The sequence below is a fragment of the Sceloporus occidentalis genome, unplaced genomic scaffold (genome assembly GCF_023333645.1).
Source record: "Sceloporus occidentalis isolate IW3139 unplaced genomic scaffold, rSceOcc1.0.p SCAF_6, whole genome shotgun sequence".
Classification (NCBI taxonomy): Eukaryota; Metazoa; Chordata; class Lepidosauria; order Squamata; family Phrynosomatidae; genus Sceloporus; species Sceloporus occidentalis.
Window position 1 is genome coordinate 66,090,866 of NW_028316986.1, and position 21,659 is coordinate 66,112,524.

Genomic DNA, 21,659 nt, shown 5'->3' on the forward strand with positions numbered 1-21,659 from the left:
GGTTTGCCTTATGGCTGCCATAGGTAAAAATTAACTTGGTACAACAGCTCCACCAGATACCAAGCTTTTGTAGATTTGTGACCCACTGGTGCTACACCAGCACCAGCATAACATAAGTACTAGGTCAAAATTGTTATATTATTTGCTTCCACAAGACCCCAGTGCAAATTTTGACTGAATAAGATCAGGGCCTAACATTATTAACTCAACTTGAGTAATAAGTAATTTGAATTCTGCAGAGAGTCATATTACATATAGTGTTATTGAATAAGAAAAAGAAAGAATCAGAAGAATTGCATACAAAACAAATGTCTTTTCCTCCTTTTGACCCCCTTGGAATTTGTCCCGCAACATCTGTCTCATTAACCTTCTCCATCATCTGTGTTTACCCTTTTGTCTGATTATTTCTCAGCAGACAAAACATGGTTTTTCACTGCCTGGCATTAACCTACTCAATATTCTAAGCCTTTATTAGCATGTTCATTAACTGTGCAATCTTATGCAACTCATGTATAAGTTCCACTGTGCTCAATGGGACTTATTTCAAGGAGGTGCATATAAGATTTCAGATAAATGTAGCTCACAGCCTTTTTTTTATGTACAAGAAATACATTTTTAAAAAGAGCTTTGAAATTATTTTTAAAACAATTAGTTACAGTCATGATTCTTCTAATCAAGTCTTTGCTTTCTTGCTATCAAAAATGATCTAAATGGTAATTTTGGTTACTTTTTGGAGGTATTTCAGAATGCTTTGTGGTGGTATGGTACAAAACATACCAAAATATGTTTTTCAGGCAGCCTTGTATTACAAAGCAAAACTAAAAACAAAACAAAACATGGTCACACTGCACAGAGAGAAGTCATTTCTTGTAATGTTACTTTTATAATGTACTTTAGTTTTTTATTGTTTGCAAAAAGGAAACAAAAGTAATCCATGATTAGCAACTAATTATTTTCATATTCTGATAAGAACAATCTATAATTCAATCAAGCCAAGTTTCAACTGAAGTGATACGGGTTATTTTTTCGTAGCAATCTCAGATTTCAAAATTAGCAGATCTTTTTTGTATAAATGTTTCTCATTATGTATTGACATACAGAACTTCCCTGGTATGTACTGATAGAGTTTAAATGTCTCTCCTTTTATTGACACAGTGACAGAAAGAAGTGTGATATAACCAACCTCATTAGGAAAAGGAGAGCAACATATTATTCCACATTCAGGATACCAATCTTCTTCAGTAGTGTTCAAGATATTTTAAATATTCGTGAGAGAGGAATTTTTATAGTTGCCTTAGAAACAAATATCCATTCTGGCACAGAAAAAGATCATATCAAATGAGATGCTGAAGGATACAGATATGCAAATGCTAATGCATCTATATTTATTTATTCAATATTTTCTCTTGGGCATGGGTAACTTGAAAAGGAATACATACTCTTAACACCAAATCCTATAAATGTTTTCTCAGAGGTAAGCTTCACTCTGTTAAGTGAGGCACAGCCACAGGTTGAGTGTGACTAATATTGTAGCTTGCTAAATATTAAATGGGCAAGCATAAAAAAAAAAAGAGCATGAAGAAACAAGAAGTTCAACTTAGTTGAGAAGTTCACCAAAACAGGGAAATCTGTTTTTATATTATTGATTGCGATGTCTTCTTAGGTTGATTCTGCTGTTTTAACACTCACTAGAGAGAGTGTGAATAGGAGAAGACTTAGAATGAAGCAGGAGAGTGCTCTATCTGTGACATAGACTCCTGCAAAAGCTTTACTCTACAGCTTCACTCAAAAATTATATTCTATTATATACCTTGTTACCATGCCTTGGCAGGGGGTCATCACTGTTTCCCTTACTGCTCCTGTGGGGATACCTTGTTTCATTTTAGGAAAACATGAACAGTGATGGTTTTCTGAAAGTTAAATCCCCCCCCCCAAACAGTTGTGTCCATCAAATCCTACTGGGGCTGCAGCCATTAACCCAGCTCCCCAAAACCCCAACTTCCTTTTCTCTCTGCTTTTCCTTCTATTTCTTAAATACAGTTTCCTCTCTCTTCATGCCTCCCCCCATCTAAAATCTAGCATATGCATAGTCCACTGCCACTGTTTCAAACCAGCCTCTAAAAAGGAGTAGTTTTTCCCCCTCTCCTTTTCTGGCTGATTCTTTTTGTTTAGAGTGGGGTCTGGAGTACTTCAGGCTGCATTCAGGGTGTGCATCGTCTAAATGCCACTCCCCCAATGCAGCCCTTTTGGCCCATCTAGTTCAGGCCTATATTACACTAATTGTAGTGCTTTAGGGTACTTCTGGAGAGTACATCTTAAGCACTCTTAAGCTATAGCGACTCTAGAGATACAGTTCTAAGTGCTTCTGGAAGCCTTTTTGAAAGTGTGTGTGTGCGCTGTATGCCTTCTAGTTGTTCCGACTTATGGTGACCCTAAGTCACCCTATCATGGGGTTTTCTTAACAAGATTTTTTCAGAGAAGGCTTGCCATTGCCTTCACCTGAGGCTGAGAGCATGGGACTTACACAAGGTCACCCAGTGGGTTTCTGTGCCTGAGTTGGGAATTGAACCCTGGTTTCCTGAGCTGTAGTCCAATGCTCAAACCACTATACCATGCTGGCTCATTTATAGCATTTTGAAACATCCATGTGTTGATGTGCAGCTTGGGTTTGGGAGTTAAAAAGCAGGAAAAAATAAAAGAAAATATTTTGTTTTAAGAAAGAGGAATAAAAATTTAAAATTAGATCAATTCTTGGGTGGGGGTGCACACTATAGGTAACAAGGAAAACCTCTGCTTTTGTTGGCAGGAGAAGGATCATCCTGCTCCCTTATTGCACTTCTTCTTAAAGTGATGGTGGTTGATTGTGTCAAAAGTAATTCAGTAACTCTGTTACTTGTAACACATTCACCTCCAAGCTCTTCTTTCTCCCAATGCCAAAAGTAGCTTTAGAATAGTTATTTTGGTCAAGATTGCAGTAGGGGGGAAAGCACTGAATTCATTCCATTCATATTCTGATCCTGATCACTACTGTGCACACATTAAATATTAAGGAGTACTGATACATCAAATAGTTTGATTCTCCAGTCTCAAAACAGCACTGCAATATTGTGGCCTATCTTTGCTGTGTAAGGACCAGCAACTTGGAGTTTTCAGTCAGAGCTGGAAACAGCCAACTTCTTTGCTTTAAATTCCCAGAGGCCATGCTGGCTGGAGAATTCTGGGAGTTATAATCCAAAAGACTAACCTGTCTAAAATCAGATTTCAGTTGCTAAAATTGTAAAGTTCCCCCCATCTAAGCACTATTTTTAAAATGTTATGAAAGAAAGATGTAGAACTAAGCCTGTTATTAATTAAGCATTGCTAAGAGCTAGCAAATCTCTAATATAAATCAGCAGACTCATTATTATGTGGAAATGGTTCAGCAATGTTCACTTTTTCTTAGATGCTTCAAAAGCAAGAATTTTTGAGGTCCATTATAATAAGGAGGAAATAAAAAGAGCATTCTTTGAGACTAACATTACTGTACAAATTATCTATATTAAAAGATAGAAACTGTTATGGCCATCTAGTTAAGGATAATTACAGTCGCTCTTTTTAATAAATTAATTTAAAAGTAATCTCTACAATTTATCATTACTCCCAATGACATTTATTTTCCAGTTTATTACAGTAACAATCTTTTTCTCCACTTAAATTTGTAGATTTTATTGTGCCTTGACATACGAGAATCTTTCAAGCAGCTTACCAAAATCCTGAAGATTCCTTGTGTTTTTTTATGTGTGTTTGTGTGTGTATATTGTAAATGCTTTGCATTTATTGAGAAACTGTATAAACATCTTCAGAAATAATATAAATGGGAAAAACTTCTATTAGTAACATGTATTCTTGATTTTTTATTTATTAGATTTATATCACAACTTTCTCCCAAAATGGGACTCAAAGTACAATTTTTTAAATGATCAAAAATCACAGATCAGAGGATAAATCTGTTTTTTGTTTGTTTCTGGTTGTAGTGTACCACTCAGGTTATTTTCATGGGATAACACGCTCATATGTTTACATACTGATGGGCTATAGCTACTTTGTGACTATTCCCTTTTTCTCTTTCTCATCCTGGAACTATTGTGCCATTGGGAAACCAACACAAAAATAATACCAGTTGAGACAAAGAATGTGCTGTAATGGAATAGTAACATAACTATCTCAACCCCTAAGATACATTATGTTCTACTAAACCGGTTTTTTGAAGTTTCTTACTACAGCATTATTATTTTGTTATTGGAGGGAAATGAAGTAGTTTTGAATAAGTCAGTAAATTCTTCCTCAAGGGTGATTTGAAATGCGGTGTAAGGTCATAGTAGAGACAACAACAGGAACAATATGAATAAAAGAAATATAAGATTACTAGTATTCCTTTGTGATGAGTCATTACAACACAGCTTGCACATATCTATTATTTCTATGTAAGCTTTTCACCTGCCATATCATAACCTGTAGCTTTATAGCTGTTTTGAACATTTTTGGTGTAATCAAAGCAAAAGGATAGTGCAGAAAATGAGCAAGGATTTTTTTCAAGCAAAACTCTTGACTAAAAGAGATAAAAAAATGACAAAACGAAGCCACTGAAGTGGTTTATTTGGGGAATGAAACACATCTGTTGTTGCTGCAATTTCTAGTTTTAGAAAATGAATTTGATTTCAGCATTGCTCCACTTCCAAAAGACTATGTGATGTATGTTGTAAAATTAAATTTTTATGGATTTAACCAATTCATTATTGATAGTGTTCACACTTCCCATTTTCACTCGAGGAAAGGAGATATTAACTACAATGCATAACATACTTCAAAGGTTTTTACAAGAGAGTTGTTGTTGTTTTTACTATAGTGCAAATAAAAAAATGGCAGTGTCAAAGACAACAATGCTATAGTGTCTGTTGGGACAGTCATGCAACCATCTTGAAATACTAGTGGAGTATCTAAGGCCAGGTCAAAAGATGGCCCAGGTTTATTTTCAACTGTTACATAAGAGCACAGAGAGGAGAAACAAGTGTTCTGTCTTCTAGACTCATTCAGTAGTGACACAATAATTTCCTTTTGCACTCTTTGACTGTGAATCATACACTTTAGCCAATGACAGTGGTAACAACTGAAGTGGCCTCCTAGGTAGATCCATATGGAGGGAGGGATATGTAATGGTACCATCATAGAAGTCTTAAATGATCCCATAAACAATCAGATAAATAAATCATAAACATATTTCTTGCCACTTCTGCAAGGACCCCACCACAAACCCCCACATTCTTCCTAGAGTAAATTATAAAAGACACTTGTGATGTCATTTCCATGTTGGCTAAGAAAGGTGCTACATGCCTCTACACTATCCATTTAGAGTGGAATTATCCTGATTCATTCATTTACCTTTTAGGAGACATGCACATAATGTTACAATTATTGTTACTTTCTACTTTCCCAGACTTCAGAATGTTTGACATTTTTTTCAGAACAACAGAAGAGCAGCATGATTTTCACAGGTGAAGGTGCTCTCTCCAGTGCTAGTAAGTACTTCAACCTTCCTCTAAAAAAAAGAATAAGAAGGGACTTAGCTCTTTCTTAATTCAGATATGGTATTTCACTTTTCCTGGAGACAAGAATGGGTCTCATTATTGGAGAAAAGGTAGGATGGTGATATCAATATCATCATCATCATCTTGGTTACTGCCTTTGTAAGGGAATGTCTACAGCCCCTCTAAGTCAGAAAATCTGCTATATTCAGGAAGCACTGGCTCCTATTAAGAACAGAAGAGGAGCCTAGGAAAGTTGGGGTTTTTTGGAAGCCCCCAGCTAGCACATCACTTCCAGGTTTATTTGTGTGGGTTTTTTTTATCAATTTGGGGACCCCCTACCCAATCATGGTAGTGGAAAATTGGCTTCTAGACCTGTGAAATGTGTTTAGTGCAGGACTAAACAAGCCATGAGGTTTTTGCTTTGTGTTTTGTCTATTGTGTTATTTAAATATGAGCACCTTTTCATCCCTGGTTTCTTTCTCTCCCAAACTGAAACATAATACAAATGTTCAATTTCCTTCTCTGGTTTGCTGCAAGAGAAGCAAAAAAGAGAAGAGAAAACACCTACATTTGGATCACACAACAGACAAACCTCCACTCCCTTGTAAGTATGAGCAAACAACTATGTGGGAAGGTATGGTACTCGTCACTGATAAGCCAGGATTCTTCCATTTCCGTACTTTGTTGTATAATCCAAATTAGTATGCAGAACCAATACATTCCCATCATCCAAAGTGATGCCTCTACACTATTTGTGAGAGAATCCCACACTCCCTAAACAGTGCCTCTCATCACAGAGAATGTGCTGGTTTTTGTTTTGTTTTTTTAATGTATGAAGTTCTCTGAGGTGAAAGACATCCCCAGCACTTGTGCTTGCACCCACTTTTTGTGTACTGGGTCTGTCCAGTGCTAAAGGCTGTCTTTGGGGGGGATGCCTGCCTTAGTTCATTCTCTAGACTTGCTGCTGACATAGACTTTGTATGTCCTCTCTCATCTGAGAGAACTAAGAGGCTCTTGTGATGCTGAACTGGAAATGTGTGTGTCAAGTCATCTGTTGACTTATGGTGACCCCATAAATTTCATAGTGTTTTCTTAAGTAAAGAATACTCAGAAGTGGTTTTGCCAGTTTTTTCTTCTGAAATATAGTCCACAACACCTGGTATTCATTGGTGGTTTCCCATCCAAGTACTAACCAGAGCTGCCCCTGTGTAGCTTCCAAAATCAAATGGGATCTGGCGCCTTTAGGGTATTTAGGCATTGAACTGGAAATACATTTTCTACTTTTTTCCAATTTGGGTAGATGACTAAAATTGATTTTTTTTAATTATGATTCATTTCATCATCAATGTACAGTATATTCTGTTTTACAGAGTAAGACATGCAATAAATAACAAAAAGGATGTTTCTGCCACAATGATATTATGCTCTAAATGTCGACAGTTCAGAAGACCAGAGAAATGGGGGGAAATACAAATGTAAAATCAGCAAACCATACTGGGGAAAGCACATTTTTCTCGCAATGAAAACTGAAATAAATTTTTACTTTTAAATAGAGACTACCTTGCAATCTTTAACATTTTTTTTAAAAAAATCTCTGTTTTCACAGTCAGACTTCTGGTCACATATCGGTTCTAGTTTTTGTGGATTTTAAAAAGTATTTTTGGCAGTCTGTGCTGCCCCTGGAAGGTGCAAAAAGCAGAAATTTGGTTCCTGGAGCCCTCATAGTTACCCAACTCTACTTTACGACTGCCACTGCTTAGCACTATAGGATAGTAATTGGTCTGTTCAGCCCAGGTGCTTAGCATATACTATCTTGCAGTCCTTGGAAACAGAGCAAGTCAGGCAGAGCCATCACAAAAGCCTGGCCATAAGGCAAGAATGGGCAGAACAGCAAAGAAAATCATTTTTGCCTCCTGTGTGGCATCCCACCCCATTTTGTCCCATACTGGTCTAGTCCATACAGGCCAGATCAATCTGGAATTCCTAAACTCAAGACATGCATAGCCAACAAATGGGAACTGCTGCAAGGAGTAGATGCCTTTCATGTATAAGAAGAACAACAGCTTCTATGAAATTATGTAAACAATTTCATGCCACTTATTGTTTTTATCATCTTTATTTATACCTGCTTCCCCACCTCCAAGATTGAGTCTCAAAGCAGTTTATACATTAAATTGCTAGCCTGAAGAAGAAGAGCCCTCCCTCTAGTCCATCCGCCTTGGTCCAGGCCTCAGAGGGAGAGAAGAACCACTGGACCTCATCCCCTTTCCCACCACCATTCCCTTCTCCTTTTGTGTCTTTAGATTGAGAGCCTGAGGGCAGGGATCCGTCTAATTAAAATAATAATTGTAAGCCACTCTGATAGCCTTTAGGGCTGAAGGATGGGGTATAAATACCATAAATAAAATAATAAAAATAAAATAAATTGATTAAAATATAGGTTGACATACAAAAAGTCCACAATAAAATCGACTATTAACAATACTGAAACAATTGAAAACATACACCTATAAATGATTAAAAAAGCAGTTTAAAATAATGCTGTTTAAAACAATATAGCATCTTCTTAAAAGCCCTTTCCTCAAAAGCCTCCAGTTCTAAAAAGCAGTTGGAATGCAGGCAGAAAGAAAGCAAGGAGGGAGCTGTTCTAATAATCCCTCAAATTCAGAAACTGATGCTGTTGTGCATCAGGAAAGCTTGGGTAAGTGGCAAAGAAAGAAAGCAAAGAAGCTTTCTTTGAGTGCACAAGCATATCTCCAGAAGCCAGGGTCCTGCCAAACAGCAAAGCTCTTTCAACTGCCTCTAGTATTCAGAGCGCCAAACTATATAGGACATTTTGCTCAACAGAAAGCCACAAAAGTGATATCCCTGTGGCTCTCAGATTCAAGACTTCTTGCCTGCCCCCACTACACAAAGTCAGCTTCTTCTAGGACATCCAAGAAGAGTTAAGGAAGAGCCCCGGGGGGGGGGGGGGAACAGCTGCAGGAGTAATGTATACTGAGATCCCACCTGTATAGGAAGGCTACGTTGTCTCTAGGACAGTATTTGGTGTGGGAGCAGGGATGCCTTTGCTTCCTGTCATTCATCTTCCTGAATAGGACACAACACCTGCGTTGCATCATTCCCAGGCTGCAAGTAAATGGAGTGGGTTTTTACATCCCTCTGTGTTCTATCTTTCCACATTTAGCCAGTTCATTCATTTCTACAAACCCATCTTCCAGACAGGTTTACAAAAAAAAGTGGGGGTAAGTGAAGATCACTCACCTGACACCCACCTCCTCTTTCTTGTTTGCACCATCTGAAAGGTTTAAAGCAGGAGAATTGTGGACTCCCAGGCATTTTCAGACTGCAATTCCCATTAATCCTCATCAGTCCAAAACACAGAAACCATCTGTGTTTTAAACACTGCAGAAATAATCCATTTTGAGACTGCTTTAACTGCCCTGGCTCAATGCTAGTGAATTCTGGGAAAGGTAGTTTTGTGAGACATTTAGCTTTCTCTGTTAGAGAGCTCTGGGGTCAAAATAAAGTACACTTCCCAGGATTCTCTAGCACTGAGCCAGGGCAGTTTAAGTAGTCTCAAATTGGATTATTTCCACAGTGTGTTTTGGACTATCCAGTCCAGGAATATCTGGAGGGCCACAATTGTCCACTCTGGTATAGAGATTTCAAAATGTCATTTTGAGGACAGGAACGAACCACAGCCAAGCAGAGACAAAGGTGGGAGTGCTGGACTTTGGCAGTATCTAGCAAGGAGTTTTGTAGGACAGCCAGTGAGCTGTAGTGGTTTGAGTACTGGATTATGACTCTGGAGACCATGGTTCGAATCTCCACTCAGCCATGGAAATCCATAAGGTGACCTGGGCAAGTCTCACACTCTCAGCCTCAGATGATGGCAAAGGCATACCCATTCTGAACAAATCTTGTGAAGAAAATCCTGTAATAGGTTTGCTTTAGGGATGCCAACATGCAGCCACATAACAGAATCAACACACAAGGAAGAGTGGAAATCAATGGATAACATGGATAGACAAAGGTGGGGTGGGCACAGCTGGAAGGCTGAGATACATGGGTAGGTGTAGGCACAATTCTGGATGAAGTTTGGCTGGGGAGAGATTTATTTTTAAAATGTACATTCTACTCCTCCCACGAAGCGGCTACCAATCCAGCTTTTACATTAGAAAATGCAATAAAGTAATGATCCCATTAAACCACACACTGCAACAATAAAAGCCATAAAATTCACTTTACTTCACCCCTGTAGCCACCACTGGATCTGATCCACCATATCTGCATAAAGTTTTTCTTGGCTACCTTTTCTGAAGGCCAAGATTAAAGAAATAAAAGCAAGCAAGTGTGGCATCCTCTGTTAAGTAAGAAGGTTCCGTGGAAAAGAAGGAGCACTGCCAAGAGGATCCTCGTGATTAGAATTTGTGTGATAACTACACTAACAAATGGGACACTACACCTGAAAGAGTTATTTGCTAGTACAACAATTTTTTAGGATTGTGCTTAACTAGTCTTAGGATTTTATCACACGGGGAAAATCGGCAGTTTAAACAGTGATTATCCCATGAAAATCATGCAATCGTGATTCATATTTTCATACACCATGATTAAAGAGCCATTATCCCGGGAATAAATAGGTAATAAACAGCAACAAATCATTCACGGGATTATCCCATGAAAATCGCATGAATGATATGTTGCAGCTTATTGCCTGTTTATTCTTGGGATAATGGCACTTTAATCGAGACGTCATGCGAAAATGTTAATCGCAATTGCATGATTTTCACAGGATAATCGCTGTTTAAACCCCTGATTTTCCCCATGTGATAAAGTCCTTAGTTGCAATACACAAGTAATTTTCTATGCATGAAAATAAACGCACAAAAATCAGCATTTGCATTTCTGCATACCCTTTAACTATCAGATTCCCAGAAGAGATTAACAGCTGGCTTACAGGCTACTTTCCAACAGGTGGCAGATGGAGGAGCTTTTGGTTCTCACCCCCAGGTGCTAATGGATTATATCCCTTGCCTGTACAGCTAAAAATTTAATTTTAAACAGTATGAGAAAGAATTACTGGTCTAAAAACAACAGTATGCTTGAGAATGCTTGAGAACTGGCTGTGAGAATACTTTCATAAGAAAATCTCTACCTGTCTGCAAAATGTTACCATAATATGATGGATTACTTCACTTTCACCCCAATTTACTTGGGTGGACAAATTACTGAATTAATGTTATACTCTGTGCAAAACATAGTATTAACATTAATTGAAGACAGTATCCACAGAATTATGGATAAATCTGATTATTATTAGTATGCAAAGGGATCTTGTAAGCACTTTTAATACTAACTGTGTGAAATAAGTTATAGCATAACCTTTCAGAGACATGGTCTCCTTCAGATGAATGAAATTAGTTTAACATTTCCTTAATATTATCAATTTATATCCCCAATTTTGAACTTCTAAAATTGGAAATGTAATTGTTTTTGACAACTTTTACTTCTTAGTAGGTAAACCAGGACTTGCCAAGTCCTTTATAAGCTTTAATCCAATAAGTCCAATTGAACACACACACACACACACACACACACACACACACACACACACACACACCCCTTGCCCTTGTACATCCTCTGAGGGGATATTTTTACTCTTTGACCTGTCGTCTGACTACTAGAATAATTTTTTAAACTGCAAAAAAGCGTGACAAGTGTTAGAAGCAGATGGCATTAGACTGTTCTAAACCAGTCACATATGTTGCCATATATGTAGGACAAACTAACAAACTGAATTCATTAGTGTGCAAGCCACTGTCAAAGAAAACTGGGACTTGAGCATGCTACATCATTCTGATCATTTCCTCACCAGCTTTGCATAACCATAATACTGATTTCTCTCAGCTCTTTTTCCTTTGTCTGTGTTTCTTTCAGTCTTTGCTGTATGCTCCTCTAAACAGGATAGCCTTAGATTCACAGCACAGTCAACAACGCCACTTCTTTCATTCCAGTCACAGTGCTTCCAGTTAAATAGAAGTAGGCCTTACTTTCTTTCTTTTCCTCAAAAGGAAAGGCACATCTGAAGTTTCCATAGGCAGTTGTTTCTGACTTATATTCTCATACACTTTTTCAGAAATGTTTCAAATAGTCTCAGCCTGATTGTCAAAACATTATTACACTAAAGATAAATGGACTTAATGAACCATGACATAGATTACCAAGATTATCAATCAATTTCCCCCAAAATTACATTCCAAATAAACAGCAGCGACATAGCTATGACAATCAATATAATTCATTATTTATGAAGCACATCATTCCAATAAATAATTACATCTGGTTAATCCAAAGAGTTGCAAGCTCTTTTAGTATAACTTAAAATAAATTTCAGAAGTTAGAAATTATTTAAGTATTGTAAAGAGTTCACACTGCAATTAAGCTTTGGCTGCCATTAGTTTCCAAAGACAAACCTGAAATCCCAGCAGACACATTTTAATTGAAATACCGACGTGACCTTTCTCATTTCAGCAAGACTATCCACAGTGGATCAACAAAGTCAATTGGACTATTAGTCATCATGTCAGAAAGAAGCATTAACATCTAACTCAGAAGCTGGTCCTCCCATAAGGGCCAATCTGGAAGAAACACCAATTTCTCTTAATGTGCAATAGGGCTATTCAAAAGACAAGGTACTGCTCATTTTAAGGCTGAAAGAACAAAGCCTGCAAGGCAGTATGGTAATTACTACAGTTGTACACAGGAAGGCATTATAAACTAACAAAGCAGAAAAGTTATTCACACTTTACCCAAAGGTGTATTCTCTCGGATATCTTTAAGTAAAGTGTTTAATAAAATGCAAATTGTAATAACCATTTACAGAATGAATTCAGCATCATTCCTTTTTGTTAATATAAAATACTCTCTGACAGTTAACAAAGGGATTAGCATATCAGTAAATTCATTAATTAACATACAGTATCATCTTCACCTCAAGGCAGATGGGCATCACACAGAGATACTGGTATCTCTGAGATCAGTTAGAATGACTGAAGTTGCACCATATGGACAGAAATTAAATCTCAGCACATAAGAAATTCTGTTATTGATGTCTGGTTCAAGACTATTTCAAATAGAAAATCCAGGAATATATGTATGATCATATTCAAATATAAAATGCCTGCTCTTGAAATGAAATTGTTGCCAGTGAATTCATTAAAACAAGACTGAGTGTCAGTCACAGGCCACATACCCTAGATGATTTTAGATCCAAAAGAGGCCATTTTTCAAATCAGGAAGAAAATCAGAAGTTTTGTTTCGGTTTACTTCTTCCTGGTTTTAAAAGGTTTCTCCTTGGCCATGAACAACTGAATGTGGAAAGACATGGCAAAATTGTTCTTCATTTCCCCTGGATAGAATGGGGGGAGGGGGGACTAATTATATGGATATTTTCAACAGTAACATCAAGAAGTTCATTTCTTCTGCCACTGTAAATATATTTTGGACTTAAGGAGAGGATAGGCTGCTGTTAGATCCATAGTAGGAAACAGACCTTTATTTATTGATTTGATTTCTATGCTACCTTTCTCCCAGAAAGGGACCCAAGGCAGCTCACAAATACAAATTCTAACAAACATATTACAATAAAATAATTAAAAACATCAGTAAAACAATATAAAATAACAAACATTAAAACCACTATAAAACCACAATAGCCACCCATATAACAAACACTTCATGTAAAAGCCATCCCGTGAATAAAACTGTTTTTGCTTGCTGACGAAAGGCAGGAGCAGAGGGCAGGAGCAGCTAAAACTAAAAAAACCTTTCAAACTTAATACAACACCACTTTTTAAAAATGCACTGAAAAGGTTAAGTCTTTTTCTCTCAAAAGATAACCAGACACAGCATACATTACACATACTGTATCTAAAAAATACGGATTACAAGATGGAAGGGGGATCCTGAATATTTGGGCTGGTGATATGACCATAATAGAATTGTTAAAACTACCTTGAAAAGAAAAGTATTTAAATTCAAAGCTTAGAAATGCATCTTTTGGGACAGAGTTCTATAGTACAGTATTGTTCTACCACTTCGTAAACTATACAATGGGTCCTTGTTATCCACTGGGGTGCTTAAGTCCCATTCAATACAATGGCATAGAAAAATGATGTCCCTTATATAAAATAGAAAAATCAAGGCTTACTTTATGGAATTTCTATATTTTTAAAGTATTTTCAAGCCATGGATGCTTGAATCTTTGGATAAAAAATCCATGGATAAGGAGGGCTGACTGTACTACGAATTGGCACCAGACATAAAAGTCTTAATATATAGCACCTTTTCTAGTACAGCCATTTCTAGATAATTGAATTTGCCTGCTTATTTAACACACAGGTTGTACAAGTCTTTTGAGTGTTGCTTATTTTTTTCTCAATTTATATTCGACTTGTTTCCTAACAAAGGGCCTAACACATCTCACAATATGAATTAAAACAAAATGGATAATACAAAAGTTAAAAAAACAGTTAAACAATCACAATAAAACATTAATTTAAAACAATTTTTAAATGCTCTTAGAATGATAAAAAATCCATTTAAAAAAGCTCTTCTATATCATACAGTTAACACTCAGTGGCCTAAGTGAACAGAAAGACTGTGAACAGAGTACAGAGTGGGGCAACCTAACTTCCTGTGGCTAGTAATTCCACAGTGTGGAAGTAGCCACCAAGAAGACACAACTATCTCAAAGATATCACTGCCATTACCTTTCATTTTCCTAAAGGAAAAAAAATCAGCTAGTGTCACTACCGTTGACATAATCCATACTCTCAGCAGTTACTTAGGCATTGATTTAGTCACAGAAGGGCCAGCCGAGACAACACCTCCACACACAAAAGAACCAGAACTAGAGCTTGATAATGTGCATCTAGCTCCTAGAGACCACTGGAATTGAAACTACTGATCTATAACCCACAGGAACTGCAGACTCTTCACCTGTCCCCATGAAGGAACCAGTATATTTGTTATCATCAAAGGTTTTTGCTTACTAGCTGTGCATTACAGAACAAGAAGTGTGCCAAGGGAGTGACAATGAAGTGCTAAGCTTGAAACCAGATACCAGTCTTTTAGGGATCTTCTATTTCAGCAGTGGACAGAAGCCCCCCGGGTACTGCTGACAAACTATACACGAGTGGGACAAGCAGTTTCAATGGGTTTGTGAGACAATTTCTGCCCCAAGGCCCACCATGAGTGCCAAAAATGCAAGATTGACATGATAGAAATTTACTTCCAGTTTCCACTATCTTACTACATTTTATGGCCTTTTTGACAAAATAACTGAATCTGACAAGAGCTGGCTGCTGACTGACTTCTTCTATGCAATATGTGGGCATCCGTCCATTTTTGCAGCCCCTGAGGCCCCAAAAATCTCTTCCCCTGCCTGTCCCAGAATCATACTTTATTAAACTAAAACAGAGAAGTGTGTTTCTCCTTTGAAACAAGACACACATCCCTCTGTGCCTTGTTTCCTGGGACCATCCATGGTTCTGAAGGACCTGTCTGACCATTCATGGCCCCTGATCTGTGACCTTCAAAATGGATGCAGATTCTGCCTGTCAGTCCTTTTTTTCCAGGAGTCTACTGCAAGCCTCTGATTGATGTTAACTACACATGCCTGACCAGTTTCCTCCATACCAGCATGGGCTCATCCTAGCCAGGACTAGAGGCACATTTCATATGTTTCCATTGTCCCACTATGGAAAATGGATGGGCAGTTATAAGACGGAATTGACAAGAAACAGATCCACATGAAGTATGTCACACTAGTCAGTCAATGTTTCAGAAACATGGTTAATAGTTGCCTGGTCTCAGTGCAATAGCACAGCACAGTACAAAGTACAGCAGCTCCCCGCCCCCCACCAAAAATAATAATAGGTTGAAGCAGCAACCAAGAACTAATTCTAATGCTCAGAACTAACCCTGGTTTGGAAAGAACCCATAGGATACATATTTGCTCAGTTAACAAGAGGCAAATCCCAGCAACAATGGGTTTTCTCTAAGGATCCCATCTGGAATCATTTACAGCTTGTCTACATTCAGGTACAATCTATCAGTTCTCATCCAGTCCATTACAGCTGCCAGACAATGGCTCAGGAGAGACCTTATGCTCCTAGATCATGACAGAAAAACAGAAGCAGGTGTCATCAACATATTAATGACACTTCACTCCAAAGCCTCAAGACAATCTCAGCTGGTGGCTTCATGTGGATACCAAACACAGATGTGTGCCATTCCTTAGGTCATTTTTCACGGAGCTGAATAAATACTTATTGAGATATTTAATCTGAAGGAAGCTCTGACCATTTTTTTCCTGAAAAAATGGAATGGGCAAGAGAGCTGCCCCAGTACTGAATGTGTACTGTGTCCAGGTTCATCTCCTTGAGGCTTTGCATCTCCTGAACCAAAATGTAGGATGAAAGGAAAATAGAAACAGGAATGTATTTCCTTCTGGACAATCAGCTCACAAATGAGTTCCAAAATTGAAAATACATCCTGTTCTTTTGTATTCCAGAGTCTTTACAAATAATTCCTTACTGTCTGTAACCATCAGTTATTCAAGATAATAATACATTTTTATTAAACTTTGGAACCATGAAAACAGGAACAGGAATCATTAATAGTGTGTTGTGGTGAGCCACAATAACTGGTGTACATAGTTAAACTGCTAGTTATTGTTGCTTGAATCCTATAGTAATTTATTTATGATATTTGAAAAATATTATTACATGTATTCTCAGAAATGCAAATTTAAGCAGCTTCTGCATTAGACAAGAGAAAGCCAGCCTGCTTTAACTCATGGTATTACAACAGAAAAGAAATATATTTCATAACTAAAATAAACATAAGTTGCACTAGAGAACTAACAATCCACTTTCCTTTTAGCCATTTAGCAGATGATGACGCCAATTTGTTAAATTATCCAACTGGAAGACATTTGCAATATAACCAAAGATCAGTTTCTTGCTCTGAAGCAGCAAACTTCAGTCACCATCACTGTAACTGCTTCTCTTTTTCCTTTTCTCTTTTTAAAGAAAGGGGTTACTTTGTTCCACGGTAACCTTTCAAAAAAAAATTCACATTTGATCTCAGCTTGAGTGCTAAACTAACATCCCTTTCCCAATCTGAAGAGTGATGTTTGCACAATAATCACCTTTTTTCCCCTCAAGGCAATCAGAAAGTTCAGCTGATCCATTCTTATATAAATATGGATACAGCTTACCATATTGTCACAATATGTTGAAACCAAGGCACAGAAAGAGAGCACATCCCTCCACCTGCACCAGTTCCATCAGGCTAGAATATGAATACAAGCATGGCTCTCATCAGATGGAGAGAAAGAAAGAGAACTGAGGAATGGGAGCAGAAACAAATAGACAATGGGCAAAGGTGATTTCTGATCTACTTTGATGATGCAAGAGGCCTTATTTCATTTCCAGCATCTGACACCTAAGAGAGGACTGTCAGGATTAATTCCAGAGTACAACCGTAGCCCTTCCTACCTCTCCAGGCAGTTTGAAAAGAGACTGGTCCCTTGCAGACAGAAAGTTGGTGTATGGGGAGAGGGAGGTTTAGGGAAAGAGCAAGTAGGAGCTGCTAGTGCTGTTCTGAAAGGATGGAAAAAGCAGATAAACCAGAGTCTTACTTTTGTAGCTGGCAGCCCAGGGCTGATAGCCATAATAGCCAGTGATGCGCAGAATCCTCTCCTCGATGGAGGTGAGTCCCACAGAAGCACTGGTGAGGTCCTCCACGGATCGGGACCATTTCAAATCCTCTTTGATGGCCTCGTCCACCACCAGGTACTTGAGCTGCCGGAGTTGGGGGCTGATGTCTGACAGCCTCCGGGGGCTGACATCCGGAGATCTCCTCATGCCACTAGAAAGGGAGAAAGAAAAGAAGCAGGGTGAGCAGGGGAGGCAAATAGGAGTCTGGGTCTGGCTGCATCCACACTGGAAAAGCAACCCGGTTTGACACCGCTTTAACTGCCCTGGCTCAAGGCTATGGAATTCTGGGAATGGTAGGTGAATGTGGCACCACCAGAGCTTTGCTTTCAAAGTCCTCTCAGAGCTTGGCTCTGGTGCCACAACCAACTACAATTTCACAGCATTAGGCCAGGGCAGTTAGTGGTGTCAGACCCCATGATTTCTGTGGTGTGGATACGGCCACAGAAATATAAATCCGTGCTACTTAGTCCTGCTCCACGTGGAGGACGTTTGGGGATTCCTCCCGGACAGAAGGCGGCTGAAATAATGGAGGAAAGGTCCTGGAAAACCAGACACACAACCTGAGGTGGCCCCTCGGATACTCCGGATCAGGATTCGGAGCTTCTCATGGAGGGAAAAGTCTCTCCTGTGAGGCTTTCTTATGCTCCCAACATCCTCCAATGGCACTCCCACAGAGGCCACCTCGGAAAAGCCGCCAAGAGAGAGCCCTAAAATGCCTCAGGGGCGAAAATGCTAAAGGAAGGAAGGAAGGAACCCAAGGGGTGCCTCCACTTCTGCTCCTTGCTGAGCTACTAAGGAAGGGAGGCTTCCCTCAGGCGAACTTCAATCCTTTCTCTCCTCCTCCTCCTCCTCCTCCTCCTCCGCTCTGGACCCCACAACAAACTCCAACTCCCAGAATTCCATAGCCTGGAGCCAGAAAGCCTTCAAGCGGCGCCAAAGCGGGCTCTTCCCGGCGTGTGCTGCCATCCTTCTTTCTTGGTTTGCTTGGCCTGGGGCAGCCCCTTCCCCGCTCACCTGGCCATGCTCTTCCCCCGGGCCGGGCCGCTGGGAAACTCTCGGATCCCCATCGGGAGCAGCCCCGGGCCGCCAGGGAGAGAGGGCTCCCAGGCTTCCAGGAAGGGGCCGCCCAGGAGCAGCAGCAGCAGCAGCAGCAGGAGGAAGAGGAGGAGGAAGAGGAGGCCACCCGCCTGGGCTGGCTAAGGCGGCAGGGGTGGCATGAGAGGAAAGGCTGGAGAGAGATGGAGAGAGAGGGAAGGACGCAGCAGCAGCAGCCTCGGTCCGGGTCTCCTCGGGCTCCGGAGGGCAAGGGCCAGGGGGAAAGGTGCAGCCGGCAGCCAAGTGGGCGAGGGCTAGCCAGGTGGTGGCCCAGAGTTTGGGGCAGGCAGGCAGGCAGGCGAGGAAGAGGAGCTGCTGGCTGCATGCGAGCCCGCCTCCGTCCCGCGTGGAAGCCTTGCTGCTGCTGCTGCTGCTGCTGCTGTGAAAGGAGAGTGGGGCTGGAAGCCAAGGCGAGGAGGAGCGAGCCTCTTCCGCTCTTCTTCTCCCCCCTCCTCGCCCATTCTCCAAGGCCGGCTCTCCCGCTCTCGGCCACCAGGGGGGGCCCGCGCTCCCCTTCTCTCCAGCTCCCTCCTCCTCCTCCTCTGGCCCTGGAGTCGGGGAAGCGTCCGACAGGGGGCGCACGGGAGCAGTGGGGGAGGCCCCCGGGGCTTCCTGCCTCGAAGGGGGCCTCACTCGGGGAGGAGGGGCAGAGGGCAAAGGGGCGAAGACCAGGGAAAGTTCAGGGCAGGGGCCAGAGGGCCTCACTGCAAAGAATGGAGGGCATTCCAGGGAAATGGAGGACATGCCCCAAGAGAAGTTCAGGACAGGGGAACCAGAGGTCCCAACTGAGGACAAGGCCCTGCAAAATGTAGGACATTCCAGCAAAAGAGAGGACATTTGCCACATAAGACTTCAAAACTGGGTGACCAGATGTCCTAACTGAGGAGGAGGATAAGGCACTGCAAAATGTAGGACATTCCAGAACAAAATGGAGGACATGACCAAAGAAAAACTTGAAACACTCATAGAAATATTAATTAATGCTGCTTAATCATGCTCAAAATGGAGGACATTTTGAAATTCCTCCCGAAAAGAAGGTTGAAATGTAGGACATGTCCTGGACAAGGAGGACATCTGGTCACCCTCTGAATGAGTGCTTGAGGAGGAGATTACCAACCAGGTTGGGGATTAAATCATTTCTGATTTGGGCTGTGCTAATGTTTGATCTTCTTCTGAAGCACGTTGTCTATGTTTTATTCATTCAAAATCCACAAAACAGTGGTATCTATTGGGCCACCCAAAATGTACATTATAATTGTTGCAAACTTTTGAAGCTCCACCAGCTTCTTCATAAAGCAAACATGTTTAAAATGATACAAGAGAAAGAAAGAAAGAAAGAAAGAAGAAATGATTATTGTTTTTTGTGGGTTTTTTGGGCTATGTGGCCATGTTCTAGAAGATTTTCTTCCTGACATTTTGCCAGATGCCAGCCACAGATGCTGGCAAAATGTCAGGAAGAAAATTTTAGAACATGGCCACATAGCCCGGAAAAACCCACAAAAAACCATGAAAGCCTTTGACTTCACACAAGAAATGATTATGTTAGCCATATCCATGCATTTGGTTAAGATGCTTTGAAAGCCTGCAACATATATAATGTGCATTTTGGTTGGTTCAATAAAAGTACCACTGTTTTGTGGATTCTGAATGATTGTATATTTTGCTATATGCCCAACAAGGCTACCCCTGGATATGTTTTATACTCTGATATTCACCAGGCTGGCCATGTTAGATTCAGCAAGAAAAGTATTTAGAAATATAAAGAACACTGGGTTTGCTTGTTGTTATGTGAACAATTGTTCATTCATTCATTAATATTAGGCTCAGCCCAACCTTTCTCCTCAAAAAATGGGATCAAGGCAGAGGACAATAAAACAGATAAAAGAAGTACACACTAAAACCAAAAACAACAAATTAAATTAAAACACCCAACAATAAAAGCAATTAAAACCAACATTCAGCAACAACAACACCCACCAAGTCTGAAAGCTTCATTTAAGAATTTCCTTCTCAAAACCGTCCTCCAAAGGCATGTCTGGTTGTTGTTTTTAAAAGTCCCCGCTGGCAAGACAGTAGTTGTAGGGACCCAGTGCCAGCAGCCAAGGAAAAAGCCCTTCAGAGCAAAAGGATGCAGGTTCTCCTTTTCAGCACATCCATCCAGTGTTTTCTAGCAGACAGGATCGCAAACATGTGGAAGGCTGTAGTTCAGTGGCAGTGTACTTCCTTTTCATACATATTTCCCAGGTTCCATTCTGGCACCTCAGATAAGGGATGCAAAAGATCCTTGTGTGATGATCCAGAAGGGCTGCTGCCCAGAGCTAGAAGGACCGATAGCCTTCCTGGCTATAGGGGAACTTCATCTGTTTCCCAAATGCCTCTTCTTTGCCTGGTAAAACCCTGGGCTCTAAAGAAAAGGAGAAAGATCCTTCCAAGTGAGAAACAATAAAAATAGAGCAGCAGCTGAGGAAGGCTGACTTCCCCTGCCAGCCTTTGTGAAATGCCAAATGGGAAGTGAAATCTCTTTCCTCTGCCCTAGGGCTCTTTCTTTGGCTGCTTCTGTTATATAACAAGGGACAAGAAAGAGGCAGTCCAACCCAAAGGCTAGGTGGTAGGCTGCCATTGAAGCCATTAACGCTTACAGAATGAACTAGAGACCCGCATATCTCCTGCACAAACTCTGCTGAAAGAAGGGGAAGTTGCTAAAAAGTGTGATCTTGCTTTTTTGTAACCCTCGTTCATTTAAAAGGGGCTTCTAGGGGCTCCCATGTCAGTGGGTCAGTGAATCCATTCTGGTTCCTACTGCAGGCTTTAAAGAAACTGTCTAACATGCTGAACCTATTTTGATGATAAATTTCAGAACCTTGGACGGCTCCTTTAAAGCTTCATTGACAGGGAAGCCTCTGGACTGCCTAATGTTTTATTAGGAGAGGTGACTGTGTGATTTCGACTTTCTTCTTCAGACACCCACAATCAAACTTTTTTTTATTTTGTTTTTGATAGCTCTTGATAAAACCATAGAAACAGACACAACTTAGAACTGTGCATCTCAAGCTATCTGACATGGGAGCCTAGGATTTCCCCCTCCTCCTAATGTGTCAAGGACCTGTACCATACTTGTGCCCTTTGGCTACAATTTTTTTGTTTCTTCCCTGGAAATTCATGCGGGATCTGCAGCCAGTGGTTCATGGACTGGCCCAAGTCCATGGAC

The 21,659-nt window shown here is 40.2% G+C and overlaps 1 protein-coding gene across 2 annotated transcripts in view; it reads right to left on the reverse strand.

The window, feature by feature from the left end:
• Positions 1–20,474, reverse strand: part of SLC35F3 (solute carrier family 35 member F3) — a 184,357-nt gene extending 163,883 nt beyond the window's left edge. The window contains exons 1-2 of one of the 2 annotated variants that reach the window (XM_089529898.1): positions 18,371–18,615; positions 17,278–17,507 (exon numbers count right to left, since the gene is read on the reverse strand). In XM_089529898.1, the coding sequence (XP_089386024.1) occupies positions 17,278–17,507; positions 18,371–18,423 (283 nt within the window). In that variant the 5' untranslated portion in view covers positions 18,424–18,615. Of the gene's footprint in view, positions 1–17,277; positions 17,508–18,370; positions 18,616–20,428 lie in introns of those variants that run through there. The other variant, XM_089529899.1, reaches the window with a different exon arrangement.
• Between the last annotated feature and the right edge of the window lie 1,185 nt (positions 20,475–21,659).